General features: G+C 45.4%; 1 protein-coding gene across 1 annotated transcript in view; it reads left to right on the forward strand.

Moving 5' to 3' along the window:
• TMEM260 (transmembrane protein 260) overlaps positions 1 to 8952 on the forward strand; it is a 107649-nt gene extending 98697 nt beyond the window's left edge. The window contains exons 15-16 of the mRNA XM_030214535.1: positions 4612 to 4702; positions 8230 to 8952. Coding sequence (XP_030070395.1) covers positions 4612 to 4702; positions 8230 to 8484 — 346 coding nt within the window. The 3' untranslated portion in view covers positions 8485 to 8952. The remainder of the gene's footprint in view (positions 1 to 4611; positions 4703 to 8229) is intronic.
• The last annotated feature ends 18302 nt before the right edge of the window (positions 8953 to 27254 follow it).

Genomic DNA, 27254 nt, shown 5'->3' on the forward strand with positions numbered 1-27254 from the left:
CAGTATCTGATCCATGGGAATCCAGAGCTGATGCGCACTCAGTTGCCTCACAACTCTGGTGTGGTGGATCTGGCCCTAAAGAAGGCTAAGAGTTCTAGAGAGCATGCTTCGGCGCCCCCGGGCAAAGACTCCAGAACCTTAGACTCCTTTGGGAGGAAGGCCTATCATTCCTTTATGCTCGTGGCCAAGACTCAATCCCACCAGCTCTACAGGAGCATCCATATGCGGAACAATGTGCGACAATTGGCGGGCTTGGTAGACAAGCTCCCTCCTGAGCAAGCCAAGCCGTTTCAGGAGGTGGTCAGGCAGCTGAAGGTGTGCAGAAAATTCCTGGCCAGAGGGGTATATGATACCTTTGATGTTGCGTCCAGGGCCGCTGCTCAAGGTGTGGTGATGCGCAGACTCTCATGGCTGCATGCCTCCGACCTGGAGAATAGGATCCAGCAGCGGATTGCGGACTCCCCTTGCTGAGCGGACAACATTTTTGGAGAAAAAAGTCGAACAGGTGGTAGAACAGCTCCACCAGCGGGATAACACTTTCGACAAATTCTCCCACCGGTAGCCTTCAGCATCTACCTCCTCAGGTAGACGTTTTTATGGGGGAAGGAGGGCTGTTCCCTACTCTTCTGGTAAGCGTAGGTACAATCCTCCCTCTCGCCAGCCTGCGGCCCAGGCTAAGCCCCAGCGCACTCGCTCTCGTCAGCAGCGTGCGCCTCAGCAAGGCCCCATGGCTCCCCAGCAAAAGCAGGGGACGAGCTTTTGACTGGCTCCAGCAGAGCATAGCCGACATCAACGTATCCGTGCCGGGCGATCTACCGGTCGGGGGGAGGTTGAAAGTTTTTCACCAAAGGTGGCCTCTTATAACCTCCGACCGTTGGGTTCTTCAAATAGTCCGGCAAGGATACACCCTCAATTTGGCCTCGAAGCCTCCAAATTGCCCACCGGGAACTCAGTCCTACAGCTTCCAGCACAAGCAGGTACTTGCAGAGGAACTCTCCGCCCTTCTCAGCGCCAATGCGGTCGAGCCCGTGCCATCCGGGCAAGAAGGGCTGGGATTCTATTCCAGGTACTTCCTTGTGGAAAAGAAAACAGGGGGGATGCGTCCCATCTTAGACCTAAGGGCCCTGAACAAATATCTGGTCAAGGAAAAGTTCAGGATGCTTTCCCTGGGCACCCTTCTTCCCATGATTCAGGAAAACGATTGGCTATGCTCTCTGGACTTGAAGGACGCCTACACGCACATCCCAGCTCACAGGCAGTATCTGCGATTTCAGCTGGGCACACGTCACTTCCAGTACTGTGTGCTACCCTTTGGGCTCGCCTCTGCGCCCAGGGTGTTCACGAAGTGCCTGGCTGTAGTAGCAGCAGCGCTTTGCAGGCTGGGAGTGCACGTGTTCCTTATCTCGTCGATTGGCTGGTGAAGAACACATCCAAGGCGGGAGCTCAGCAGTCCATGCAGATGAATATTTGACTCCTGGAGCTACTGGGGTTTGTGATAAATTATCCAAAGTCCCATCTTCTCCCAGTACAGAGACTCGAATTCATAGGAGCTCTGCTGGATTCTCGGACGGCTCGTGCCTATCTTCCGGAGACAAGGACCAACAACCTGCTGTCCCTCGTCTCCCGGGTACGAGCGTCCCAGCAGATCACAGCTCAGCAGATGTTGAGATTGCTTGGCCACATGGCCTCCACAGTTCATGTGACTCCCATGGCTCGTCTTCACATGCGATCTGCTCAATGGACCCCAGTGGTTTCAGGCTGCTGGGGATCTAGAAGACGTGATCCACCTGTCCACGAGTTTTCTCAAATTAGTACTGGTGGACGATTTGGTCCAATTTGACTCTGGGACGCCCTTTCCAAATTCCTCAGCCACAAAAAGTGCTGACTACGGATGCGTCTCTCCTGGGGTGGGGAGCTCATGTCGATGGGCTTCACACCCAGGGAAGCTGATCCCTCCAGGAACGCGATCTGCAGATCAATCTCCTGGAGTTACGAGCGGTCTGGAACGCTCTGAAGGCTTTCAGAGATTGGCTGTCCCACCAAATTATCCAAATTCAGACAGACAACCAGGTTGCCATGTATTACATCAACAAGCAGGGGGGCACCGGATCTCGCCCCCTGTGTCAAGAAGCCGTCAGCATGTTACGCTGTTACGGCATGTTGCTCCAAGCCACATACCTGGCAGGGGTAAACAACAGTCTGGCCGACAGGTTGAGCAGGATTATGCAACCTCACGAGTGGTCGCTCAACTCCAGAGTAGTGCGCTGGATCTTCCAGGTGTGGGGCACCCCCTTGGTAGATCTCTTTGCATCTCGAGCCAACCACAAAGTCCCTCAGTTCTGTTCCAGACTTCAGGCCTACGGCAGACTGGCATCGGATGCCTTCCTCCTGGATTGGGGGGAAGGCCTGCTGTATGCTTATCCTCCCATACCTCTGGTGGGGAAGACTTTGTTGAAACTCAAGCAAGACCGAGGCACCATGATTCTGATTGCTCCTTTTTGGCCGCGTCAGATCTGGTTCCCTCTTCTTCTGGAGTTGTCCTCCGAAGAACCGTGGAGATTGGAGTGTTTTCCGACCCTCATCACCCAGAACGAAGGGGCGCTTCTGCATCCCAGCCTCCAGTCTCTGGCTCTCACGGCCTGGATGTTGAGAGCGTAGACTTTGCCTCTTTGGGTCTGTCGGAGGGTGTCTCCCGTGTCTTGCTTGCTTCCAGAAAAGATTCCACTAAGAGGAGTTACTTCTTTTTATGGAGGAGATTTGCCGTCTGGTGTGACAGCAAGGCCTTAGATCCTCGCTCCTGTCCTACACAGACCCTGCTTGAATACCTTCTGCACCTGTCTGAGTCTGGTCTCAAGACCAACTCTGTAAGGGTTCATTTTAGCGCAATCAGTGCATACCATTACCGTGTGGAAGGTAAGCCGATCTCAGGACAGCCTTTAGTTGTTCGCTTCATGAGAGGTTTGCTTTTGTCAAAGCCCCCCGTCAAACCTCCTACAGTGTCATGGGATCTCAATGTCGTTCTCACCCAGCTGATGAAACCTCCTTTTGAGCCACTGAACTCCTGCCATCTGAAGTACTTGACCTGGAAGGTCATTTTCTTGGTGGCAGTTACTTCAGCTCGTAGAGTCAGTGAGCTTCAGGCCCTGGTAGCCCAGGCCCCTTACACCAGATTTCATCATAATAGAGTAGTCCTCCGTACTCACCCTAAGTTCTTGCCGAAGGTAGTGTCGGAGTTCCATCTGAACCAGTCAATTGTCTTGCCAACATTCTTTCCCCGTCCGCATTCCTGCCCTGCTGAACGTCAGCTGCACACATTGGACTGCAAAAAAGCATTGGCCTTCTATCTGGAGCGGACACAGCCCAACAGACAGTCCGCCCAATTGTTTGTTTCTTTTGATCCCAACAGGAGGGGAGTGGCTGTGGGGAAATGCACCATTTCAAATTGGCTAGCAGATTGCATTTCCTTCACTTACGCCCAGGCTGGGCTGGCTCTTGAGGGTCATGTCACGGCTCATAGTGTTAGAGCCATGGCAGCGTCAGTGGCCCACTTGAAGTCAGCCACTATTGAAGAGATTTGCAAGGCTGCGACGTGGTCATCTGTCCACATATTCACATCTCATTACTGCCTGCAGCAGGATACCCGACGCGACAGTCGGTTCGGGCAGTCAGTGCTTCCGAATCTGTTCGGGGTTTAGAATCCAATTCCACCCCCCTGGGCCCATGTTTATTCTGTTCCAGGCTACACTCTCAGTTAGTTGGATAAGTTGTTAGGTCAATCTCAGTTATGTCCTTGCCATTGCGAGGCCCAATTGACCATGTTTGTTGTTTTGAGTGAGCCTGGGGGCTAGGGATACCCTATCAGTGAGAACAAGCAGCCTGCTTGTTCTCGGAGAAAGCGAATGCTACATACCTGTAGAAGATATTCTCCGAGGACAGCAGGCTGATTGTTCTCACAAACCCACCCGCCTCCCCTTTGGAGTTGTCTTCCCTTGTCTTTGTCTTGTTACATACGGGACTGATGAACACGAGCCGGTTCAGGCGGGAAGACGGCCGCGCCTTTGCTAGTGAAATTTCCGATTGGAGGGGGCTGCCGTGGACGTCACCCATCAGTGAGAACAATCAGCCTGCTGTCCTCGGAGAATACCTTCTACAGGTATGTAGCATTCGCTTTCCTTTCTTAAACACGTGTTGAGTGCTTAATGCAGCTTACTAAAAGGGCTTCTTAGATAAATAAAATTGGTACAATAACCTAAAATGTATATAATAAAACAAATGTCAATACAGTTGAATTCTCCCCTAAGTACTTCTGAAACAGCTATGTCTTCATTAAACACCTAAACCTCAAATAATTATCATCCTTAATTCTAAAAGGTAGGGACTTTCCACAGTTTTTGATCCCTCCAACTACAGTTCTGTTGTATGTAATAGCCAAATGGCAAGTGCTGTCGATCAGCTGTATTGTAAGAAATAACTGTGAGCAAGCAAATAATAAACTTTGGATGCAGCATTTTCTGGTTCTTGTTTTCAGGTATGTTTTTTTTTTTATGCATTATTTATTTACATCTAAATAACTTACATGATTACAACTATAGAACTTATTTTATTTTCTAGGATGAGAACTGCTTACTTTATCTTTGAGCTTGCAGAAAAGGCTCAGGTGTCTCCAGAGGTGAAACAACAGCTTTATGCAAATTCTTTCAAAGTATGTAGCTTTTGTTTTCTTTTAGTTTTGATTGTGACTGTGGTAGCATAGACCAGTGATTCTCAACCCAGTGCTTAGAACATATTCAACCAGTCTGGTTTTGAGGATTTTCACATTCAATATGCATTAAATAGATTTGCATGTTTTTCCTCTGTCACATGCAAGCCTATCTCATGCATATTCATTCTGAATAACTTGAAAATCCAGCTGACTGGGTATGTCCTGAGGAATGAACCACTGGTTTACCCACACAGCAATGTTAACTTTGCTGTCTGTCTGTCTCTATCTCTCCCCCCCCCCCCCCCCTCTCCCTTTACGGAATAGCACTTAAGAGTGAATTCCTGCGCCCAGCTCTAGACACTGGACCTATACCAACTGAAACCTGGTGTGCAAGTTGAGCGCAGATCCCCCATATTCTGTAAGACTGCGCCCAAATTTTCAGAACACCACTGCCCCTCTCATGGCCACACCCATTTTTGAGCTGTTCACACAGGTAGATCTTAATTGACGCCAATTAACATCAATAATCGGTTTAGCATCAAATTATTGCTTGTTAATGGTTCATTATCCAATTAAGTTGCATGCAGTTCTTGGATCAGTGTCCAAATTGGACAACATATATTGAATCCGGGGGGGGGGGGGGGGGGGGGGGGGGAGGGGGAGGTGAATGTACATGGCCTGCACTGTAACTGGGCACCCATGCCAGCCCAGAGTTACTCCAAGGTCTGGTGGTGATCTCCTGCATTTTCCATCAGTATGGCTACTGTTACTATAACCAATATCAGGTCATTCTATAGGGGGATGGCGTGCACAGTGTGGCTGTGCTGGGGTGCCAGGTCCAGAATATGCCACAGCCGGGTTTATGTGGCATGTAACCAGCTGTGTTGGCCTGCCCCATGGTGTGATTGGTAAGCTGTGGGTGGGAAAGGAGAGGAGGCTGCTGGGTTTAAAAGGAGCACAGGTGTTGGCTCAGATCTCTGTTCCAGCTTCTTTAGCCCACTGGTTATGCCACTGTCTCACCCTTTCTAAGCTGAGATAGATATACATTCTTTAGTTTTTAGATCTCTATGGTGCTTATTTTAGAAGCACCATTCTCATTTTTTAAATTTTTGCCGAAAATAGACGTGCGGCAAAATAAAAATTGGTGCTCGTCCATTTTGTTGTCTGAGACCTTATTGGCAGCCATTGATTTAGTAGTAAGGTCTCTCGCATTAACCATGCGTTAATTGCCTACGCGTGTGAAGTCGGAATTACTGTCCGATTTTCAGCACGTGGATACACGTAAAAATTTAAATTACCACGCATTGGGCGCTCATAGGCACCTATGCTGCTTAGTAAAAGGGCCCCTTTGACATCTATCATGCATACACATCTAAGCTCTGATCTTGCAAATCTGGGATACGGACATCCAAAACTGAAGAATGTCCAAGTGACAAGGGGGTGTGGTCTGGATATGTTTTAGCTGGAACCAAGGTTGGTCCAAAAATTAGATATTCATTCCCCATTACAGAAGGGGATTAAATAAGTCCCCAAAAATTTGATGTATAGATTGACTTGCTACCCAGGATGTGTAAGTAATAGAAAAGTGCTCCTGTTGAGTAGCTCTCCATTGGAGGGATTCTTGTACAAGTGAAACAGGCAAGGGATACCACGCTGTGACAGCTGCAGGAAATAGATGTTTGTTTTTAAAATGGCTCACATGAATGTCTGTGTTCTGGCACATAAACATTTATGTTGCCATTTCAGAACATGAGCATCCCTGTGCTGCCAGAGGGATATTCATGATTCACTTTTGTCCTGTTAATATTTTAGGCATCCATTTTTCTAATATGGGCATTCCATGCCATACGTAGGAGGTGCAGAGACATCCATTTCTCCATGTATTTTGGAACAGGCTTTTCGTTGGCAGTTCCTCTTCTAAGATACTAACGGAACTCGAGACGTTACCGACCCCAGACATCTCAAGTCCCATTTGTGTGTCCTTTCTAAAATACCGCTCTCTATATCCACATTATTATTCCTGTTTGCTGTTACTCGATTAATATTCTGAGCTCACACCATTTCCGGGGGAAAAAGAAAACTCCCGGAAATGGCTTGTGCAGAGATAACCCAATGCTCGTCGGGCATCGCCACGCGCTGCCCACTTACCTTATTAGGAAAGGTATGGAAAACAGGTGTGAGGATGTTATAATGCCGTTGTATCACTCCATGGTGTGACCGCACCTTGAGTATTGTGTTCAATTCTGGTCGCCGCATCTCAAGAAAGATATAGTAGAATTGGAAAAGGTGCAGCAAAGGGCGACTATAATGATAGCGGGGATGGGACGACTTCCCTATGAAAAAAGACTAAGAAGGCTAGGGCTTTTCAGCTTGGAGAAGAGACGGCTGAGGGGAGACATGATAGAGGTGTATAAAATAATGAGTGGAGTGGAACAGGTGGATGAGAAGCGTCTGTTCACGCTTTCCAAAAATACTAGGACTAGGGGGCATGCGATGAAACTACAGTGTAGTAAATTTAAAACAAATCGGAGAAACTTTTTCTTCACCAAACGCATAATTAAACTCTGGAATTCGTTGCCGGAGAACGTGGTGAAGGCGGTTAGCTTGGCAGAGTTTAAAAAGGGGTTAGACGGTTTCCTAAAGGACAAGTTCATAAACCTCTACTAAATGGACTTGGGAAAAATCCACAATTCCAGGAATAACATGTATAGAATGTTTGTACGTTTGGGAAGCTTGCCAGGTGCCCTTGGCCTGGATTGGCTGTTGTCGTGGACAGGATGCTAGGCTCGATGGACCCTTGGTCTTTTACCAGTGTGGGATTACTTATGTACTAATGAGCCCTTATCGTGGTAAGGACTTCGTGTCGCATGGCCATGCGGTAAGTGTTCTCTTAGCGCATGGCAATATGTGTTTGAGATCTTTATACCCGCTGTGGTAAAAAAGCACCTTGGTGCGTGGGAGAAACAGCCTGTTCCGCCAACACAGGGCCATTTTTCCTGTAGCTTGGTAAAAGGACCCCTAAATGCCCAGTACTTATTTTTGGAAAGAGGTATGCCGGGCGGAGAGTGGGCATGGATGAACTAACCAGTGAGCATACTGATGTCAATGGTGTGCTAACTGGTTAGCAGGTACATAACACAGGAGCCCTTAGTGACTCCTGATAGAAGGTGATAAGTGCTCCCACGCTCATTTTTAAAAATCGTTGCATAATAACGCTAACATTAGCACACGGCCAGAAATAAAAGAAATAAGAAAAAGCCCTTTTTGACCGTTGCGCTAGAAATGGGCTTAGTGTGTGGGAAAGGCCAGAGTAAGGATGTGCTAAGCCTATTTCTTAGCACAGCTTAGTAAAAGGGCCCCACAGTATGTTAGTACCAGGAGACTAAAACAACCTCCTCTTTCCAAAGCAGATTTTAACCCGCTTTCATTCTGTATCAGCACGTTACCAGGTTTAAAAAAAAAATTTTTTAGAAGTATGCAAAACAGTAATTCACAAAATATATTTCATATTTTGGTTTGTTTTCCAGGTGTATAAAGAAATTGTAAATTCCTATGAAAAACATCCAGTAAACTGGCATAAAAACTACGCTATTGCTTGCGAGAGGATGTTGCATTTTCGTGGGATGGACATCAACCCTGAATTATTGTTATCTGAGGCAATCAAACATTTCACCCTGTATGTGGAGCAAAGCAAAGAGGATTCAGAGAAGAGTGCAATTTTTGGAGCAATAGAACATATGAAAGGAGAGTTACGCAGACTGAAAAAATCATCATTTGCTTAAATATGAAAAATTAAGAGCACCGTTTTTTTATTATAGGGCAAAATTCTTGTGCTGGAATCTAGGCTGGATCATGAGGCAACATGGAGAGTTCTTAAAGCGGTTTCTATGAAACAGTGATAAGTGGCATGTGAGGACATTTTTTAATGCGATTCTTTGTTTCAGGATTTTGTATTAGATACTCTCTTTAAGAACCTATGCCAAATTCTGTGAACTCTAATTTTCAAAAGGGCATTGTAGAATTAGAGAAATCCTTTAGGAAAAAAATGTTTAATAAACATTTATAAAATATACTTATTTTGGAATTTAATTCCAACAGTTGTAGACCAGAAATCAGTTTGATGATTAGACTTCTTTAATAACAACACTGATTGATGAAATTAAATTCTTGTTGCCACTAAGAAAATTGATTACTAAGAAAATTCAAACTTTTTTTTAAAAGCAAAATAAGTTTTATAGGGGTCCTTTTACTAAGGTGCGCCAAAATGTGGCCTGCGCTGTTGTAGATGTGTGTATTGGATGTACGCACTTGCAAAAAAAGGCCTTTTTTGGGGGACCAAAAATGGACGTGCAGCAAAATGAAAATTGGCACACGTCCATTTTGGGCCTAAGACCTTATCGCCGCCACCCATTGACTTAGCAGTAAGTTCTCACGTGTTAACCGGGCGGTAATCAGCGCGCATACAATGCTGATTATTGCCCGGTTAGCGCCATGTGACGGAAATTTTCCGGTGCGCATAGTGGGCGCATGTATAAAATGAAATTACCGCCCGGGCCACGTGGTAGCCGGGTGGTAGTTCCGGGACTTAGTAAAAGGGCCCCATAATCAGTTGATGTGGAAATGTTCAATTTAGAAAAGAAAATAAACACGGAGAGCTCCTGAAACCCCTGGCGCGTTCCTCGAGGAGAAGTACTTTTTTCCCCTTTTCAAATGGGGAAGAGGAAAGGGAAAACCGGGGTGAAAGCCTCACCTAACCTCGGAGGAAATCCCGCTCTCAGACGGATGACGCTTGAGGATTTCAGACCTCTACCACTGGGTATGCAAAGGCCCGCTTTGATTGATTCCTCCCAATCTGTAGAGGATCCCAGCATTGAAGCGGCTTCGCTAAGTCCGCTTCTCCAACTACCACCCCCGAGACCAGGAAGTAGAATAATGACGGCAGTCAAGCCCCGAAGTGATTTTCCCGAAGTTGGTACTTCTACTTCGAGGGGTGGGAGAGGCCCTGCCGATTCATCTACCCCAGTGGAAATAATATCAGTAGACGCAGTCGGGGCTGGGACCCCTCTGTCTTCTCCAATCACGGGAACTATTTCCATAGGTCTCGAGGCAATGCAAAGACCAGCGGTAGTAACACTAGATGTGCTGTAGGACGCTATCCAGACTTTGAGTGCATTGTTCCTTCAAGTAAATAACTCATTTAATCAAGAATTTTCAGTTTTGAATCAATTCAAAAACTCTTTTACTGAGAGAGTTCAATAACATGAACAAGGAATTGATACGCATGATAGTGAAATAAAAAAACTACGAAGTTCCATTGGAACCCTTATCCAGGATAGAAATATTATGGATAAAAGAATAGAATATTTAGATAATCAGATGAGGAAGAACAACCTGAGATTCCTTAAATTTCCAAGGTCACCATTGATTGCTCCATCTGAGATGTTGAAGTATTTTACAGAAGTATTAGCGATTCCTAAAGAGGCATTACCACCTATTGTTAAAGCTTATTATATCACTCGGATAACTGCTTCTCCTGTGGACTCAACAGCAATTAAATTTAACTGAATTTCTGGAAAGTTCCCTCGAAGTGATAACAAAGCGAACAACTCTCATTGTGACTTTTGCTTTTGAAACTGATAGGAATAACATACTCCGATTATATTTTAGACATATCTCTGCACAATTCCTTGGTACTAAAGTACAAATATTTCCTGATCTGAATAAAGAAACTCAAAAAAAGAAGAAGGCAATTTATGGACTTGAAATCAAGAGTTCTTGCTTTGAATGGGACTTTTCTTTTAAAATTTGCTTGTAGATGTTTAGTTTCCTTAAATGCGGTAATTTATGTTTTTTTTAAACCAAAGAAAATGCAGGAATTTATAATATCTCATGAAGGAGGAGTTGTTCGTAGTCTGGATGCTCCTACAGTTTGAATGCTGGAAATCGCTAGCGTACTTTTTGCATTCCCCCTCTTAGTTTAGATAATAATTTCTTATTTTATTATTATATTTCCTAATATCTTGTCCAACTATATGGTGGACAAATGTTTTTTGTAATTTAAATTTTTTATGAATTTTCATGTATATTTTATTTCTCTTTTTTCTTGAAAACATTTATGTTATGTGAATGTAGTATGAAACCTATAAATAAAGAAGAAAAGAAAAGAAACACATGTTGGCCAGCCCTCTATCTCAGCAGTAATGTAGTCTCTTCGCCAGCGGGCAGAGGTTCGGATACATCATAAAAGTGATGCACTTATATCCTATGGAAAGGGAAGCCTACTGCCACTACCCACAGCTAGCAGAAGAGGTGTCTTTCTTCCAGTGACTTGAATGGCAAGGAACAAATTGTCTAGACAATAGTATGATACATGAAATTAACAAGAGAGAGAAAGAACATGCAAAAATTAATAAATACATTTATACTTTTGTGAATAATTATTGTGGGAGTGGCATTTTTAAATCTGGAGACTAAAACAATATTGAGAAATACTTGCAAAAATCTACTTTTTATTGTGCCTGCTTATTGTGGTATTCTAGAAAAGCTGATTTCTTGTTCGTTTGTCTCAGTTGCATGAACTGGTTGACAAGTGAACAGAATTTCTTATTTTCCTAATTACTTTCATATTTGTGTTTTACCTCTATTTGTTCTCTTGTCGATCTGGTCTCAATAATTAGTAGTCTCCTGCTGCCAAAATGTTAACAAGAGACTTCTGAGGTTTCTAAAAATTCATTTCAGTTGCAAGAATCTTTTATACATATTACTAAAGAGAACATACTAAGAAATGCAAATAATTGTTCTTTATTTTATTATGACAGTTAATTAATAGCAACCTGTTTTAATGAATAAAGTCACTCAGAGTCCTTCAGCACTTCCTAAGTAGAGGCCAGAATCTGTAGGGATTCTTTTCCCTCGATTGTATAGCTCCTAGACTCCAAGCACTATATAGGCCTCTGTATAGAAATGCTCACTAATGAAGAGGGAGGGCTAGAAGCTTGTCTGCATTCAAAGATCACTGGTGAGTCATTCAGCAAGAAAAGGCCCCTTACTAGGAATGGTCACAGTTCCGTGGCATTGTGCTAGCAAAAGGACCTGATCAAAGGTCTCCTGTGGAGCTTGCATGGTTCCCTTTCATAGTACGACCATAATTAAAACCACTAATTCTCTTTTAAAATGCTGCAGGATGCCATGTAGGCATCTGTCTAGAGTGTCCTTTGTGATGTCATAAGCTGTTAAGGACCAGTACCGAGGGCTTTTGAGTGAAATGCCAGTCATGAAGGTGCTTCAAGACAAGGGTGCCTCTAAAGGCTTGACAGGGCCTTGACTACACAATTCGAGCTGAATTTACCCCTTGTCTGCTGCCAGTAAATAAATCTCAAAGGGGGAAAAGCTGAAGTTTCATTACCTGATCCATGGGGCTTTGTTGGTTTTGGCATCACACAGGGGAAGCTCTTGCCTTGCCATTCTGTGGATTTGAAGATGTCCATTGGAGCCTGCAGAGCTTGGACAGGGTTCAGAGTCGAACCTTTTGATGAGTGTCAATAGTTGTAACAGTTCAGCTGTTAGGAAGACAAATAAATGGTGGAGCTCATTAATCCTCCTTTTGGCTCTCAGTGCCTTTTGCCCTTTTATCACAGCCTTATTAGGTTCCTACTCATCTTGAACCCAAAAAAAAAATGAATTGAAGTTGTTGAGTACTAATTGGCAAAGAATTTTAATCATGGTCCAGGAACTTTCACTGACTTGAAAGTAACTTCTCCACAGGGAAGAGCGAAAAACTTTGATTTATATGAAAAGAAAAACCTGGTAAGGTTTAATGTGGTGTAAAATTTAAGGAAGCTTTGCTAAATTGGTGTTAAAATATGGATATTTATATGACATTTCATATTTAAGTGTAATGGCTTACAGAAAGAATTTTAAGTTTATAATCCCTTCTTGAAGCTACTAATTGAGTTTTCTCTGTGGTAGGGAGGCAACACCTGGTAGCTATTTACGTAACACAGCAAAAAATATTTTTGTGAAACATGATTTCCATTAAATTAAAAATTGATTTTGGGGGACGTTATCAGTGTAGGCTACCGTAAGATGTTTTACTGTTAACCCCAGTTAGTATGTACCGTAACTAGGTCTCATTGCTAAAACAGCAGGAGTTTGTGGTAAAATATCTAAATGGTAGCCCAAGTTGATAACTTTGCCCCTTAATGAAAGTAAAAATATATAGATTTTTAAAAAAAAGTAAAATAACTATGTAGGTAACATACCACATCAGTGGAGACAGATTGGTGACATTCAAAGATTGTAATCTGAACATGAAGTTTTGTAATATAGCATATACAGCGCCAGATTCTATATGGAAAACACGCCTAAGCATATTCTATAAACTGTGCCTAAAGTTAGGTGCGGTTTATAGAATACGTATAGCGCCATCCATGCAACTAAAATTTAGGCTCAACCATTTACACCAATGAAAAGCTGGTGTAAATGCCCATGCCTAGCTTTAGGCGTGGAGGAGGAGATTCTGTCTATATATGCTGCCTAAAAAAAAGCAGCACTAAGCATATTCTATAATCGGTGCCTAGATCTAGGTGCCGATTATAGAATACTCTTAGTTGATATCTAAGCGCCTAAATCTGCACGCATCTATTTATACCAAAGAAAACTCGTGCATAGATTTACACGCACTGGGCCATATTCTATAACTACATGCCTAAATTTCAAAATGACCATGAAATGCCCATAACCACACCCCTTCCGAACTTCGTTACAGAATATGCTTAGCGAGTTGCGTGGCTAAATTTTAATTAATGCCAATTAGTGCTCATTATTGCTTAAGTGCTGTTAGCGTTCATTAGCTTGTTAAGTCAATTAAGTTGCATATGTTATAGAATCTGCGCTGATTTTGGTGCAGATCTGTAGACACACTACATAGTGCGTGGGTGGGGGGGGGGGGGGGGGAATGGGTTATTTTTTAACATGGTGCGTAAAATGTAGGAATGCCCACAACCCACCCGTTCTCGTCCCATGGCCATGCCCACTTTTGAGATCTGTGCAGTAGAATTTACGCAAACTACTTTATAGAATAAACTTAGCGAGTAATATGTGTAAATTCTAATTAGTGCTGACAAGTGCTTGTTAACATCCAATTATCGGTCCTGATTGGCTTGTTAACCAATTGAGTTGCGCACACACACCTCAGAATTTGCATGCGCAAATCTAGTCGCAAAATGCAGATTGCAGAATTGTCATTAAACTTCTTTTGCTCCAAGTGTAACTAGCAATGTACTGTTTTGACTATAAATAACTCTATGCTTATACTGTTCCAACAGTTATAAAACTGTCAGCACTCTGCTTGACAACAAAAATCCTTTAGGTGAGTTTCACTACTTAACTCGTTTGTTTTGGAAATGTACCAGAGTATGTCTAAAGGCATTACTAGCCTTGCTCAAAACCAATTATCTCAATGATCTTTTAACACAATTTTAAACCCTTTAATCACATAGGGGTAATTCTCTAACTGTGTGCCTATAAATAGGTGCCCAGAGAGTGCCTGGTAGGAACCTACTCTATAAAGAAGCATACATGCCTACATTCCTTTGTAGAATACTAGTGTAACAGTGAAAATATGCATCTACAAGATTTGTGTCTGCCATAGGACTAAGGGCCAGATTCTGTATATGGTGCCTGAAAAATCCACACAGAAGAAATTTCCGCCTAAGTGTATTCAATAAGATTTATGCACGGTATACAGAATACGCTTAGTTGATATCCCAGCACCTAGCACTGTGTGCATCCATTTACACCAAGGAAAACGTGGCATAAATACTGACACGTAGATTCAGGCGCAGAGATGCATATTCTATAACAGTGCGTGTAAATTTTAGAATGCCCACAAAACGCCCACTTTTAGTGCTCATTATTGCTTGTTAAGTGCTGTTATCAGTGCTGATTAGCTTAAGCCAATTAATTAGCGTGCGTTGATATAGAATGGAACACAAGGTGCAATATATAGAATCCAGGGGTAAGTGTGTGCACTAAATTCCTACAATAACATGCGTAACCATATTCTGTCAGTCCCATCCAGGCTCTGCTTATGTTGCTGCCTGCCTGTAAAACACACGCCATCCATTGAGGTGGTGGTAAGGGCTCCCGTGCTAACCCCTGTAGAAATATTTTCAAATATTTCCACTAGTGTTGGAAATGTTGCGCACTAGTGGTGGAGTAAGTAGTAGTAGTAACTACCGCTGACGCCTGTTAGGCCGGCGGTAGTTCCGATTGCTGAGCGGTAGGCCTGCGATGGGCTTACTGCCACTTAGTGAAAGGGCCTCCATGTACCTGAATCTCAAAGTGTGCAACTCAAAGAGGGGCGAGGCCATTGGAAGGGTCAGGGACGTTCCAAAAATTGGGGTGCAGTGATAAAATAATGCCCAACTGCCATGAAGTTTCAGCTGGCATAAGTGCTATCACCCAAAGTGGGGCATGGGAATCAGTGCCACATGCTATTCTATAAAGGAGGACGTTCATCCATGTTTTTTTTCTGGCATCGATTTTTGAACGCCATTTATTGAATTGGACCCTATACATGTGTGTAAGTACTTACATTGGTCCACTACATGTGCATTATCAGCTGCAGTAGGGGGGAGGTGTGCCTTTGGGTGGGGTTTGGAAATGGCTTACATAATGAATTTTCAAAAATATATACACATTTAAAAAAAATTGGACTGGCTACTTGCACAAATTAGCAGGTATAATTAATGTATTTCTTTTGTTGTTTTACATTAAAAATTATAACAGAGACAGTGGGTATAAAGTATGTGTGAACATTCACCTTTCCGTACAGTCTTAAAACTATCCCCTTAGAGACATTTCATCATTTATACTCAGTTCTTACTATGGTTTGGTCATAAACGTTGGCATCGAGCCTTGCAAGAAAATATAGGTAAAGTAGTAGGAAAAGCTGCCAAATAATTCATGAGCAGTAGTTTCAACCCAGAATGCATATATCTCATAGGATAGTAAAGCTCTAATATCAGATTCATTCCATCTTATTTTTGCCTAATAAGGGAAAAAAAACATGTATACACAAGAGTTACAAACAGGAACATGTCAGCTTGTAGGGCTTGAATACAGTACTCAGTCATGTATTTTCTTTTGAGGGAGTGACCAAGGTTTGAAAAGAATCATTACTCTAGCAGTACATGTTGTAGTTTCCTGGTCTTAAATTGGATCCATAAAATTGTATTCATATGAAATGATCTTATGCATTATCCCCTGGATTGTATAAATGGCATGCACATTTCCACGTGCAAAATTGTGTGATATTCTGATGCATATGCGTGCATAACTTAAAATTGTCTAAAGGTCCACTCAGAGCCGATATTTGGGTGCTAACAATCGATTATTAGCGTTAATTGGCAACGAATTTGGATTTGCATGTGTATATTGTTATGTGCTATTCTATAAAGATCTCAAAAGGGGGCGAGGTCATGGGAGAGTCAGGGGCATTCATTAAAGATACACTCAGTATTAATACTGGGATCTGTGCCTAAATCACATGCCAGGATTTATACCAGTTTTCAGTTGATGTAAATCCTCACGCCCAAAATTTGGCGCAGAACTGGGCTCTATAAATGGTGCCCGACTTGGAGCGCTGTCTATAGAATAGCGCTCCACGTGGAATTTTTCACTGCCAAATTTTGAGCGGCATTTACCGAATCTAATTCTGTGTGCATAAAAGTACATGCAGTGCTAAGAAGGTGCCTACTTTTTTGCAACCCAATGCTAAATGTGTTTTGGGTCAAATTGTTGTAGAAAACAATGCATGTGTTCATATACTGTGTGCTAACATTTGTGTCTGCTTCAGAATAGGCAGAATGAGCCACAGTTTCAATCTAGCCACAATTTCTGCCAGTTTACTCCTAGTTTCATGTTCAGTTTTCATTGCATATAACACCCACGAGTAAAAACCTCCTGGGCAGTTTGCGTACAATTGTAAATTAATGAAAGCAAGAAATGGAACTACAATAATTGTTAGAAAGTGTCTGATCATCATGAAATCACAGTGATCATTCTCGTCTGCAACCAGAACCAAACATGAATTTGGTGTTAAATCCATAGCATTGTAGTTATAAATATGTATTTAAGCCTCTTATAAATCTAAAGTATGAGGATTCAGCACAAAGGTTGAAAAGAAGATTGTTCCAAAGAGATGAGACAACTACAATGAAATTGAATGTATGGTATCCAAACAGCTGTGACAAAAGGATGGTATCGTTAGGAGAAATTGTTGGGATGAACAAAGTGAGCAACAGTGCATATAAGGGATAAGCAGTTGGAATAGAAACTGTGGTGCTTCTGACTGATGTATCTGATGAACTAAATGGATTCTGGCTGATACTGGTAGCCAGTATTCTTGCTGCAGTAATGGTGTAACATGGTCCCAGTGTTTAGCTCCCGCTATCAGTTTGACAGTGGTATTTTGGATGAGCTGTAACCTGTTTCATGTCTTTTAGTTGTAATCCCCTAAATAATGTGTTACAATAATCTAGGTGTCATAGAATCAAGGAGTGAAGCTATCATAAAGCTCCTATGGGCTAATATTCAAAGTGATTTTTAAGCAGGCAAGAGAGTCTCCTGCCCGCTTCAATCACATGGGGCAGCCCAACTGCCGCTATTCAGCAGCACTTAACTGGGCAGAGCTGTTCAATATTGGCTCTGACTGGCCACATTTAAAGTGGGCAGGTTGGGGTGGTACAGAGGGCAGCATTGCCTTTGGCACTGTCATCTTGGAAAATGATGGGGCCCTGTCCTGTGTGGTGCATCCTGGGGATACACTATTTGGGCCTGTGTGCCATATAAGGGAAATTTCCCTTATATAGCAATAGGTCCCGCCCAATGCATGATGTACTGCTCAGGGTACAGCACCATTTTTCAATGGTGGCACTAGAGGCAGGAGCGAGTGGGCATTGCTTCTGTCTCTTTTTCTGAGGTACAGTGAGCTTGGGTGGGCTAGGAGAGGGGGACAGGGAAATTTTTTGACTGTTGGGGAGGGGGAGGGGAAGGTGGTGAGGAGGGGAGCTGCTAGACCACCAGGGGAGCCCAGCTGATGCAGGTATCTGGGGCAGGGTGGTTGGTTGGGTTGGGGAGAGATAGAGGGTGCCAGTAGACACCCACTTCTCTCAACCAACCCTTCGACGCTGGCCTAGACCCTGGTGTTATTTTTCCCATGGTAGTTGCACAGGCAAAGCTCTTTTTTTTTTCTTATTTTTCACACCACAGAATACAAATGCACTGCATTTGTATTCTTTTAAATGTAATTTTGTTAAGGGTTTCTGTGTGAGTCTTAAGCCCCTTTTGCATTGCTATCCCATGGTAACTATGCTGGAAGCTTTTTGAATTCCTTCCCCCCCCCCCCCCCCCCCAGGTAGCTATCTGGGCCCTGGCTGAATATCAGTCAGGATCCGCATATTTCACAATGTTCACCCCTTCTATTTCCCCTCCCACTCCCCAAAATGTACTCCCCTCATCTGATCTCCCACACCTGAAACAATCATCCTTCCCCTGTTCCCCCTCCCCCAGGAAAGAATGGACCCCTTCCCACCCACGGTCCCAATAGCCCCTCCTCCCCTAGTGGTCCAGTAAGAGCAGTGGAGGCAGGGGCGAACCCCACTCGCTTTGGCCCTAGCGGCTGCTGTAGCCTCTCACAGCAGATTTGTGATACTGAGATTGATTATGCATGACAGATATCCGCATATAAAGGAAACAGTGAATGAAAATCTTTGTGAATATCCTGAAAACCTGACTGGCTAGGTGTGCCCCGAGAACTGGGTTCAGAACCATTGCTCTAATCTAAGATTTTTCCATTAATTTTCCAACTGTCAGATATTCCTCATGACCTTCAAGGGCCGTAGATAACAAATAGCTGTAAAAACCCAGTTCCCTGGCCCATCAACCAGTACCAGTCCCCTCCTATGCACCAGTTTACCAAGAGCCTACTCCTACAGCACCACTAATTCATTCATAACAGCCTCCTCAGGGCCCTCCTCCTTGGTCATTCAACTTTAAGGGGCCATTTTACTAAGCCACATAGGTACCTACGCATGTCCTATGTGCATAAATTTGAACTACCACCCGTCTACTGCATGGTCCAGGTGGTAATTTCATTTTTTACACGCATCCGCTAAGCACGCCGGTAGCTGGGCGGTAATCAACATTGTATATGCGTAGACCATTACCACCCAGTTATCGTGTGAGACTTTTTACCTCTAGGTCAATGGGTGGCAGTAAGGTCTCAGGCCCAAAATGGATGTGTGACAATTTTAATTTTGCCGCACTTCCATTTTTGGCCAAAAAAAGGCCTTTTTTGCAGGTGTGCTAAAAAATGGGCCTACACATGTCCAATACATGCGTCTACACCAGCACAGACTACTTTTAGGCGCATCTTAGTAAAAAGACTCCTTAATATCTCAATATTTTTTTAAAAACCCTTTGATTGCTTCCACATAACTTTATTCTCCACAGCTCCATGCGAATCTGAATATTATTAAACAATGATCCAACCATGAAATCAAGACAACTGTTATCCCATGGAGGCAAAGAGCACCACCATGTTATCTGTAAGAAAAAATAAGTCTAGAGTATTTTCTTATGTATAAATGGGCTTATTAACAGTATAGTTAAAATGCAAGGAGTATGTAAGATACTGCAACATCCTTGAGAACACATGAGAAAGGATTGTCTCCCTAATACACATTAAAATCCCCTAAAATAATTGACCAGGAAAGATCCAAATCTATATCTTAACCATTCTAGAAATTTTGGTATCTCCTTATTGCTGGGAGAGATATAAACCAGACAGAGTTAGAAACCTTTATCTACAACAGCCATAATCTCAAAAGCCAACATCACCAAACCATTGCTTTTTAGATTTTTTTTAAATTCTTCCTTAAACATTATTAATGCACTGTTCTCTCTACCAATCCTGTGATGGGTCTGATTCAGAATCACATCTACAGAGACAAACCAGAATTCAACAATAAATCTAATTTGCAACTAACAAATTAATAATATCCAGGAAAAGCTTCATCAGAAAAATGTTCTGGAGGTAAAGATGGTATGGAATGTTCTAAAAGCTTTCAGAGATAGGTTGGCCAAAAAAAATAAATAAATATCACAGAATCACAATGCAACAGTAGATTTGGCCAGTCAGTCCTCGAAAATTTCTTAGGGGATTAGAATTCAACTCTGTTCCCCCAAGCTCTTTTCTTTCCATAGTTTGTTAAAAAAAAAAAATCAATAAAACTGTTGGCAGTTTCTTCATGTTTTGTTTCCGTTTTATGTTGAAGGAAGCCTATAACTAGAGAGTCTCATCTGTGAGGATTTGCAATCCTGCTTGTTCTTCAAGAAAAGTTTAAGAACATAAGAATAGCCATACTGGGTCAGACCAATGGTCCATCTAGCCCAGTATCCTGCTTCCAACAGTGGCCAATCCAGGTCACAAGTACCTGGCAGAAACCCAATTAGTAGCAACATTCCATGCTACCAGTCCCAGGGCAAGCAGTGGCTTCCCCCATGTGCATCTCAATACAGACTATGGACTTCTCCTCCAGAACTTGTCCAAACATTTTTTTTAAAACCCAGATATGCTAACAGATGTTACCACATCCTCCGGCTATGAGCTCCAGAGCTTAACTATTCTTTGAGTGAAAAAATATTTAATATATTTGCTCACACCTTTTTCAGTAGTAGCTCAAGGTGAGTTACATTCATGTACACTGGGTATTTTCCTGTCCCTGAAGGGCTCACAATATAATTTCCTCCTACTTGTTTTAAAAGTATTTACAAGTAATTTCATTGGATGTCTCCTGGTCTTTGTACTTTTTGAAAGAGCAAAAAATTGATTCACTTTTACCCATTCTACTTCACTCAGGTATTCTTTGTGAACAGCAAGATATGTCTTCACATTCCCACCCACCTCCTCCTCCTCCATTTCTATAGTGCTACTAGATGTACGCAGCACTGTACATTAAATATGTAAGAGACAGACCCTGCATGATAGAGTTTACAATCTAATCAAGACAAACAGGACAAATGAGGGGTAAGGAAATTACTAACAGACATGGAGATGTCTTTAGTTTAAATTTTGTAAAGATTAACAACATCTCATGCGACTGTGACGAACAAGAAGCTGACGCTTAAAAGCTTCTGGAAATCCTTCTAAAAGAAAGAGGCTTCTGCACATGGGTTCCATCAGATGGAACCCATGACATCACTCATTTGTGAATTCTTGTTTCCTGCTGACACTGAGAACACCAATAGGTAGGTAACCTGTTTTTCAGTTATGATACTGGACCTTCTTTATGCATACTTGATCAGCTGAAGTAAACTAACAAAGATTTTTGGTTGAAATTTTCCCATAAAACTTTGCTAACTGGAGGTACAAAATGATGCTAGTCCCTTACCAAAAAAGCCTGTATTGACAACCATATGGACAACTGAAGAATCCCAAGCAGAATGTATCTGGGACAACTTTCAAACTTCCTTGTACAAGAGATGTCCTCGGATTTCACTAAAGGGTAAGAGTGTGTTACATTTTACTTTTTATTTGATGAAAGTTTTTTTTTTATTATATCACACATATAAATGCTCACAGATCTTATAGAAAATCTTAATTTTGCATTTTCTATTCATATAGGGGCCCTTTTACTAAGCCACATTAAAAAGTGGCCGGCGCTGTTATTAGCACACGTGTTTCCTGTGTGCTGCGGCCACTTGTAGCATGGCGATAAAATGTCCACATTTGTATCTTTTTCTGTAATGGCCTTGCACTAAGGGACCCTTTTACAGAGCAGCGGTAAGCCCAATGTGGGCTTACCACTCGCTTTTTTGGGACTGCTGCTGGCCCAACATGGCCACCGGTGGTAGTCACTCCCCAAGCGCGCAGCATTTCTGGGGAAAAAGAAAACCCTGGAAATGGCTTGTGCGGCAGTAACCTGGCGGTAATCATGCATCACTGTGCACTGCCCAGTTACCTCTGGGTTAGTGAGGGAGACCTTATCGCCAGCTCGATGGGTGGCGGTAAGGGCTCCCTGTTGCATGGCCATGTGGTAAAAGTTATCTTACCGCATGGCCATATGTGCTGGGGGCTTTTTTAAGTGCTGCGGTAAAAAGTGCCCTGGAGTGCAGGAAAAAGGGCCCTTTTTCCCATAGCTTGGTACAAGGGCCCCTAATTTCCCAATTAGCGAATGGCCAATACCATGGGAATCCTTACTGCCATCTATTTTGTAGGCTCTAAGGGGGGCAGGATTCTATATACAGCGCCTAGAAAATCCACACAGAAAACATTTTTGCCTAGGTATATTCTATAAGCAGTGCCTAGATTCTCCGAGGACAAGCAGGCTGCTTGTTCTCACTGATGGGTGACGTCCACGGCAGCCCCCTCCAATCGGAATCTTCACTAGCAAAGGCCTTTGCTAGCCCTTGCGCGCCCATGCGCGACCGTCTTCCCGCCCAAACCGGCTCGTGTTCGTCAGTCTTCTTTTGTCCGCGCTCGGGACGGTCGTGTTTTGATGCCGTTTCGTGCCCCTCAAGTTGACCTCGCGTGTCTTCACGATTTTCGCTTTAAAAAAAAAAAAAAGAGACCGATCCGGTCTTTACCCCTTTCCCATGTTTCCAGCTTTTTCCCCGCGTAAGTTTCCTTTTGCTTTCGGGACCGGCCTATTTGGCCTCGGTATGGGTTTTTTCTCCCTTCTTTTTGGTGCCTTTCGTCATCATCGCGAATTTTGATTTCGCCGGCGTGATTTTTCCGCCCATGTCATCGAAGTCTTCCAGCGGCTTCAAGAAGTGCACCCAGTGCGCCCGGGTAATCTCGCTCACTGATAGGCACGCTTCATGTCTTCAGTGTCTGGGGGCTGGGCACCGCCCGCAGGCCTGCAGTCTTTGTGCTCTTTTGAAAAAGAGGACTCAGGTAGCGAGATTGGCCCAGTGGAACGCGTTGTTCTTGGGCTCTTCGACGACAACAGCACGGGACTCGTCGAGTGCATTGACGTCGACAGCATCGAAGTCTTCGACCTCTGCATTGGCATCGACTGCATCGAGGCTTCTACCTCCTGCATCGTCGGTACTGAGACATCGAAAGGCAGCGTCGACATCAGTAGTACCGGGACCTCCACTATTGCTGATGTCGTCGGACGGTGGTGCTTCGTCTGGAGTGCAGGTGAGGGCTGTCCATTCCCCTGCTGGTGGCGGTGAGCCTTCAGGTGGGTCTCCTCCTGCCCTGAGGGCTCCTGCGGTACAGCCCCCCCAAGATCGACCTTCTTCGGCCTCGGCCCCGAGGAAGCGACGGTTGGATTCTACGTCCTCCTCGTCGGTACCGGGAAGCTCCGGTGACATGCTTTGCTTGAAGAAGTCGGAGAAGCATCGACACCGGTCTCCTTTCCGTCTCGGTACCGAGAGCTCTGGGTCGCCGAGGGAGTCGACACCCAGTAGGCATCGGCACCGGGAGGACCGCTCACCCTCTATTCAGGAGGTGTCGATGCGCTCCCCCTTGGACAGCCTGGAACCGCCTCCACGCCCGGAACAGACTCTGACCTCGACGCCTGCATCGGCTTCTCAGTCTTTCTCCACAGCCACTCTGCACGAGAGTCTCCGGGCCGTTCTTCCAGAGATTCTGGGAGAGCTGTTGCGCCCTTCTCCTCCGGTACCGGGGGTGCTTGCGCCTCCGGTACCATCGGGTGAGGCGACAGCTGGCCCTTTGCCCGAGGTGAGGTCTCCATCCGGCTACGGCTGCCTCCCAGGCAGACTCCCCGACAAGGTCGGCGGAGGGAGCTTCGCCGGTGCTGGTGAGGGAGTCCACCTCTCGACGCTCCTACCGTGGCCGTGTTCCCACGGAGTCGAGTCAGGCACGGCTTCAGACGCAGGTCTGTGAACTTGTGTCTGATACCGATGGTGAGGCCTCGTGGGAGGAGGAGGAGGAGGACATCAGATATTTCTCTGACGAGGAGTCTGATGGCCTTCCTTCTGACCCCACTCCCTCCCCTGAAAGGCAGCTTTCTCCTCCCGAGAGTCTGTCTTTCGCGGCCTTTGTCCGGGAGATGTCTACGGCCATCCCCTTCCCGGTGGTCGTGGAGGATGAGCCCAGGGCTGAGATGTTTGAGCTCTTGGACTATCCTTCTCCACCTAAGGAAGCGTCCACAGTACCCATGCATCATGTCCTAAAAAAGACATTGCTGGCGAACTGGACCAAGCCTCAAACTAATCCCCACATTCCCAAGAAGATCGAAACCCAGTACCGGATCCATGGGGACCCAGAGCTGATGCGCACTCAGTTGCCTCACGACTCTGGTGTGGTGGATCTGGCCCTAAAGAAGGCTGAGTTCTAGAGAGCATGCTTCGGCGCCCCCGGGCAGAGACTCCAGAACCTTAGACTCCTTTGGGAGGAAGGCCTATCATTCCTCTATGCTCGTGGCCAAGATTCAGTCCTACCAGCTCTACACGAGCATCCATATGCGGAACAATGTGCGACAGTTGGCGGGCTTGGTGGACAAGCTCCCTTCTGAGCAAGCCAAGCCGTTTCAGGAGGTGGTCAGGCAGCTGAAGGCGAGAGGGGTATATGATACCTTTGATGTTGCATCCAGGGCCGCTGCTCAAGGTGTGGTGATGCGCAGACTCTCATGTCTGCGTGCCTCCGACCTGGAGAATAGGATCCAGCAGTGGATTGCGGACTCCCCTTGCTGAGCGGCAACATTTTTGGAGAAAAGGTTGAACAGGTGGTAGAACAGCTCCACCAGCGGGATAACGCTTTTGACAAATTCTCCCGCCGGCAGCCTTCAGCATCTACCTCATCAGGTAGACGTTTTTATGGGGACGGAGGGCTGCTCCCTACTCTTCTGGTAAGCGTTGGTACAATCCTGCTTCTCGCCAGCCTGTGGCCCAGGCTAAGCCCCAGCGCGCTCGCTCTCATCAGCAGCGTGCGCCTCAGCAAGGCCCCAAGGCTCCCCAGCAAAAGCAGGGGACGAGCTTTTGACTGGCTCCAGCAGAGCATAGCCGACATCAACGTGTCCGTGCCGCGCGATCTGCCAGTCGGAGGGAGGTTGAAAGTTTTTCACCAAAGGTGGCCTCTTATAACCTCCGACCGTTGGGTTCTTCAAATAGTCCGGCAAGGGTACACCCTCAATTTGGCCTCGAAGCCTCCAAATTGCCCACCGGGAGCTCAGTCCTACAGCTTCCAGCACAAGCAGGTACTTGCAGAGGAACTCTCCGCCCTTCTCAGCGCCAATGCGGTCGAGCCCGTGCCATCCGGGCAAGAAGGGCTGGGATTCTATTCCAGGTACTTCCTTGTGGAAAAGAAAACAGGGGGGATGCGTCCCATCCTAGACCTAAGGGCCCTGAACAAGGAAAAGTTCAGGATGCTTTCCCTGGGCACCCTTCTTCCCATGATTCAGGAAAACGATTGGCTATGCTCTCTGGACTTGAAGGACGCCTACACACACATCCCGATATTGCCAGCTCACAGGCAGTATCTGCGATTTCGTCTGGGCACACGTCACTTCCAGTACTGTGTGCTACCCTTTGGGCTCGCCTCTGCGCCCAGAGTGTTCACGAAGTGCCTGGCTGTAGTAGCAGCAGCGCCCCTCGCAGGCTGGGAGTGCACGTGTTCCCTTATCTCGACGATTGGCTGGTGAAGAACAATTCCGAGGCAGGAGCTCTACAGTCCATGCAGATGACTATTCGACTCCTGGAGCTACTGGGGTTTGTGATAAATTACCCAAAGTCCCATCTTCTCCCAGTACAGATACTCGAATTCATAGGAGCTCTGCTGGATTCTCGGACGGCTCGTGCCTATCTTCCGGAGACAAGGGCCAACAATCTGCTGTCCCTCGTCTCCCGGGTACGAGCGTCCCAGCAGATCACAGCTCAGCAGATGTTGAGATTGCTTGGCCACATGGCCTCCACAGTTCATGTGACTACCATGGCTCGTCTTCACATGCGATCTGCTCAATGGACCCTAGCTTCCCAGTGGTTTCAGGCTGCTGGGGATCTAGAGGATGTGATCCACCTGTCCACGAGTTTTCTCAATTCCCTGTACTGGTGGATGATTTGGTCCAATTTGACTCTGGGACGCCCTATCCAAATTTCTCAGCCACAAAAGGTGCTGACTACGGATGCCTCTCTCCTGGGGTGGGGAGCTCATGTCGATGGACTTCACACCCAGGGAAGCTGGTCCCCCCAGGAACGCGATCTGCAGATCAATCTCCTGGAGTTACGAGCGGTCTGGAACGCTCTGAAGGCTTTCAGAGATCGGTTGTCCCACCAAAGTATCCAAATTCAGACAGACAACCAGGTTGCCATGTATTACATCAACAAGCAGGGGGGCACCGGATCTTGCCCCCTGTGTCAAGAAGCCGTCAGCGTGTGGCTGTGGGCTCATCGTTACGGCATGTTGCTCCAAGCCACATATCTGGCAGGCGTAAACAACAGTCTGGCCGAAAGGTTGAGCAGGATTATGCAACCTCACGAGTGGTCGCTCAACTCCAGAGTAGTGCGCTGGATCTTCCAGGTGTGGGGCACCCCCTTGGTAGATCTCTTTGCATCTCGAGCCAACCACAAGGTCCCTCAGTTCTGTTCCAGACTTCAGGCCCACGGCCGACTGGCATCGGATGCCTTCCTCCTGGATTGGGGGGAAGGCCTGCTGTATGCTTATCCTCCCATACCTCTGGTGGGGAAGACTTTTCTGAAACTCAAGCAAGACCGAGGCACCATGATTCTGATTGCTCCTTTTTGGCTGCATCAGATCTGGTTCCCTCTTCTTCTGGAGTTGTCCTCCGAAGAACCGTGGAGATTGGAGTGTTTTCCGACCCTCATCACCCAGAACGAAGGGGCGCTTCTGCATCCCAACCACCAGTCTCTGGCTGTCATGGCCTAGATGTTGAGAGCGTAGACTTTGCCTCTTTGGGTCTGTCGGAGGGTGTCTCCCGTGTCTTGCTTGCTTCCAGAAAAGATTCCACTAAGAGGAGTTACTTCTTTTTATGGAGGAGGTTTGCCGTTTGGTGTGACAGCAAGGCCTTAGATCCTCGCTCCTGTCCTACACAGACCCTGCTTGAATACCTTCTGCACTTGTCTGAGTCTGGTCTCAAGACCAATTCTGTAAGGGTTCACCTTAGCGCAATCAGTGCATACCATTACCGTGTGGAAGGTAAGCCGATCTCAGGACAGCCTTTAGTTGTTCGATTCATGAGAGGTTTGCTTTTGTCAAAGCCCCCCGTCAAACCTCCTACAGTGTCATGGGATCTCAATGTCGTTCTCACCCAGCTGATGAAACCTCCTTTTGAGCCACTGAACTTCTGCCATCTGAAGTACTTGGCCTGGAAGGTCATTTTCTTGGTGGCAGTTACTTCAGCTCATAGAGTCAGTGAGCTTCAGGCCCTGGTAGCCCAGGCCCCTTACACCAGATTTCATCATAATAGAGTAGTCCTCCATACTCACCCTAAGTTCTTGCCGAAGGTAGTGTCGGAGTTCCATCTGAACCAGTCAATTGTCTTGCCAACATTCTTTCCCA

The sequence above is a fragment of the Microcaecilia unicolor genome, chromosome 9 (genome assembly GCF_901765095.1).
Source record: "Microcaecilia unicolor chromosome 9, aMicUni1.1, whole genome shotgun sequence".
Lineage (NCBI taxonomy): Eukaryota > Metazoa > Chordata > Amphibia > Gymnophiona > Siphonopidae > Microcaecilia > Microcaecilia unicolor.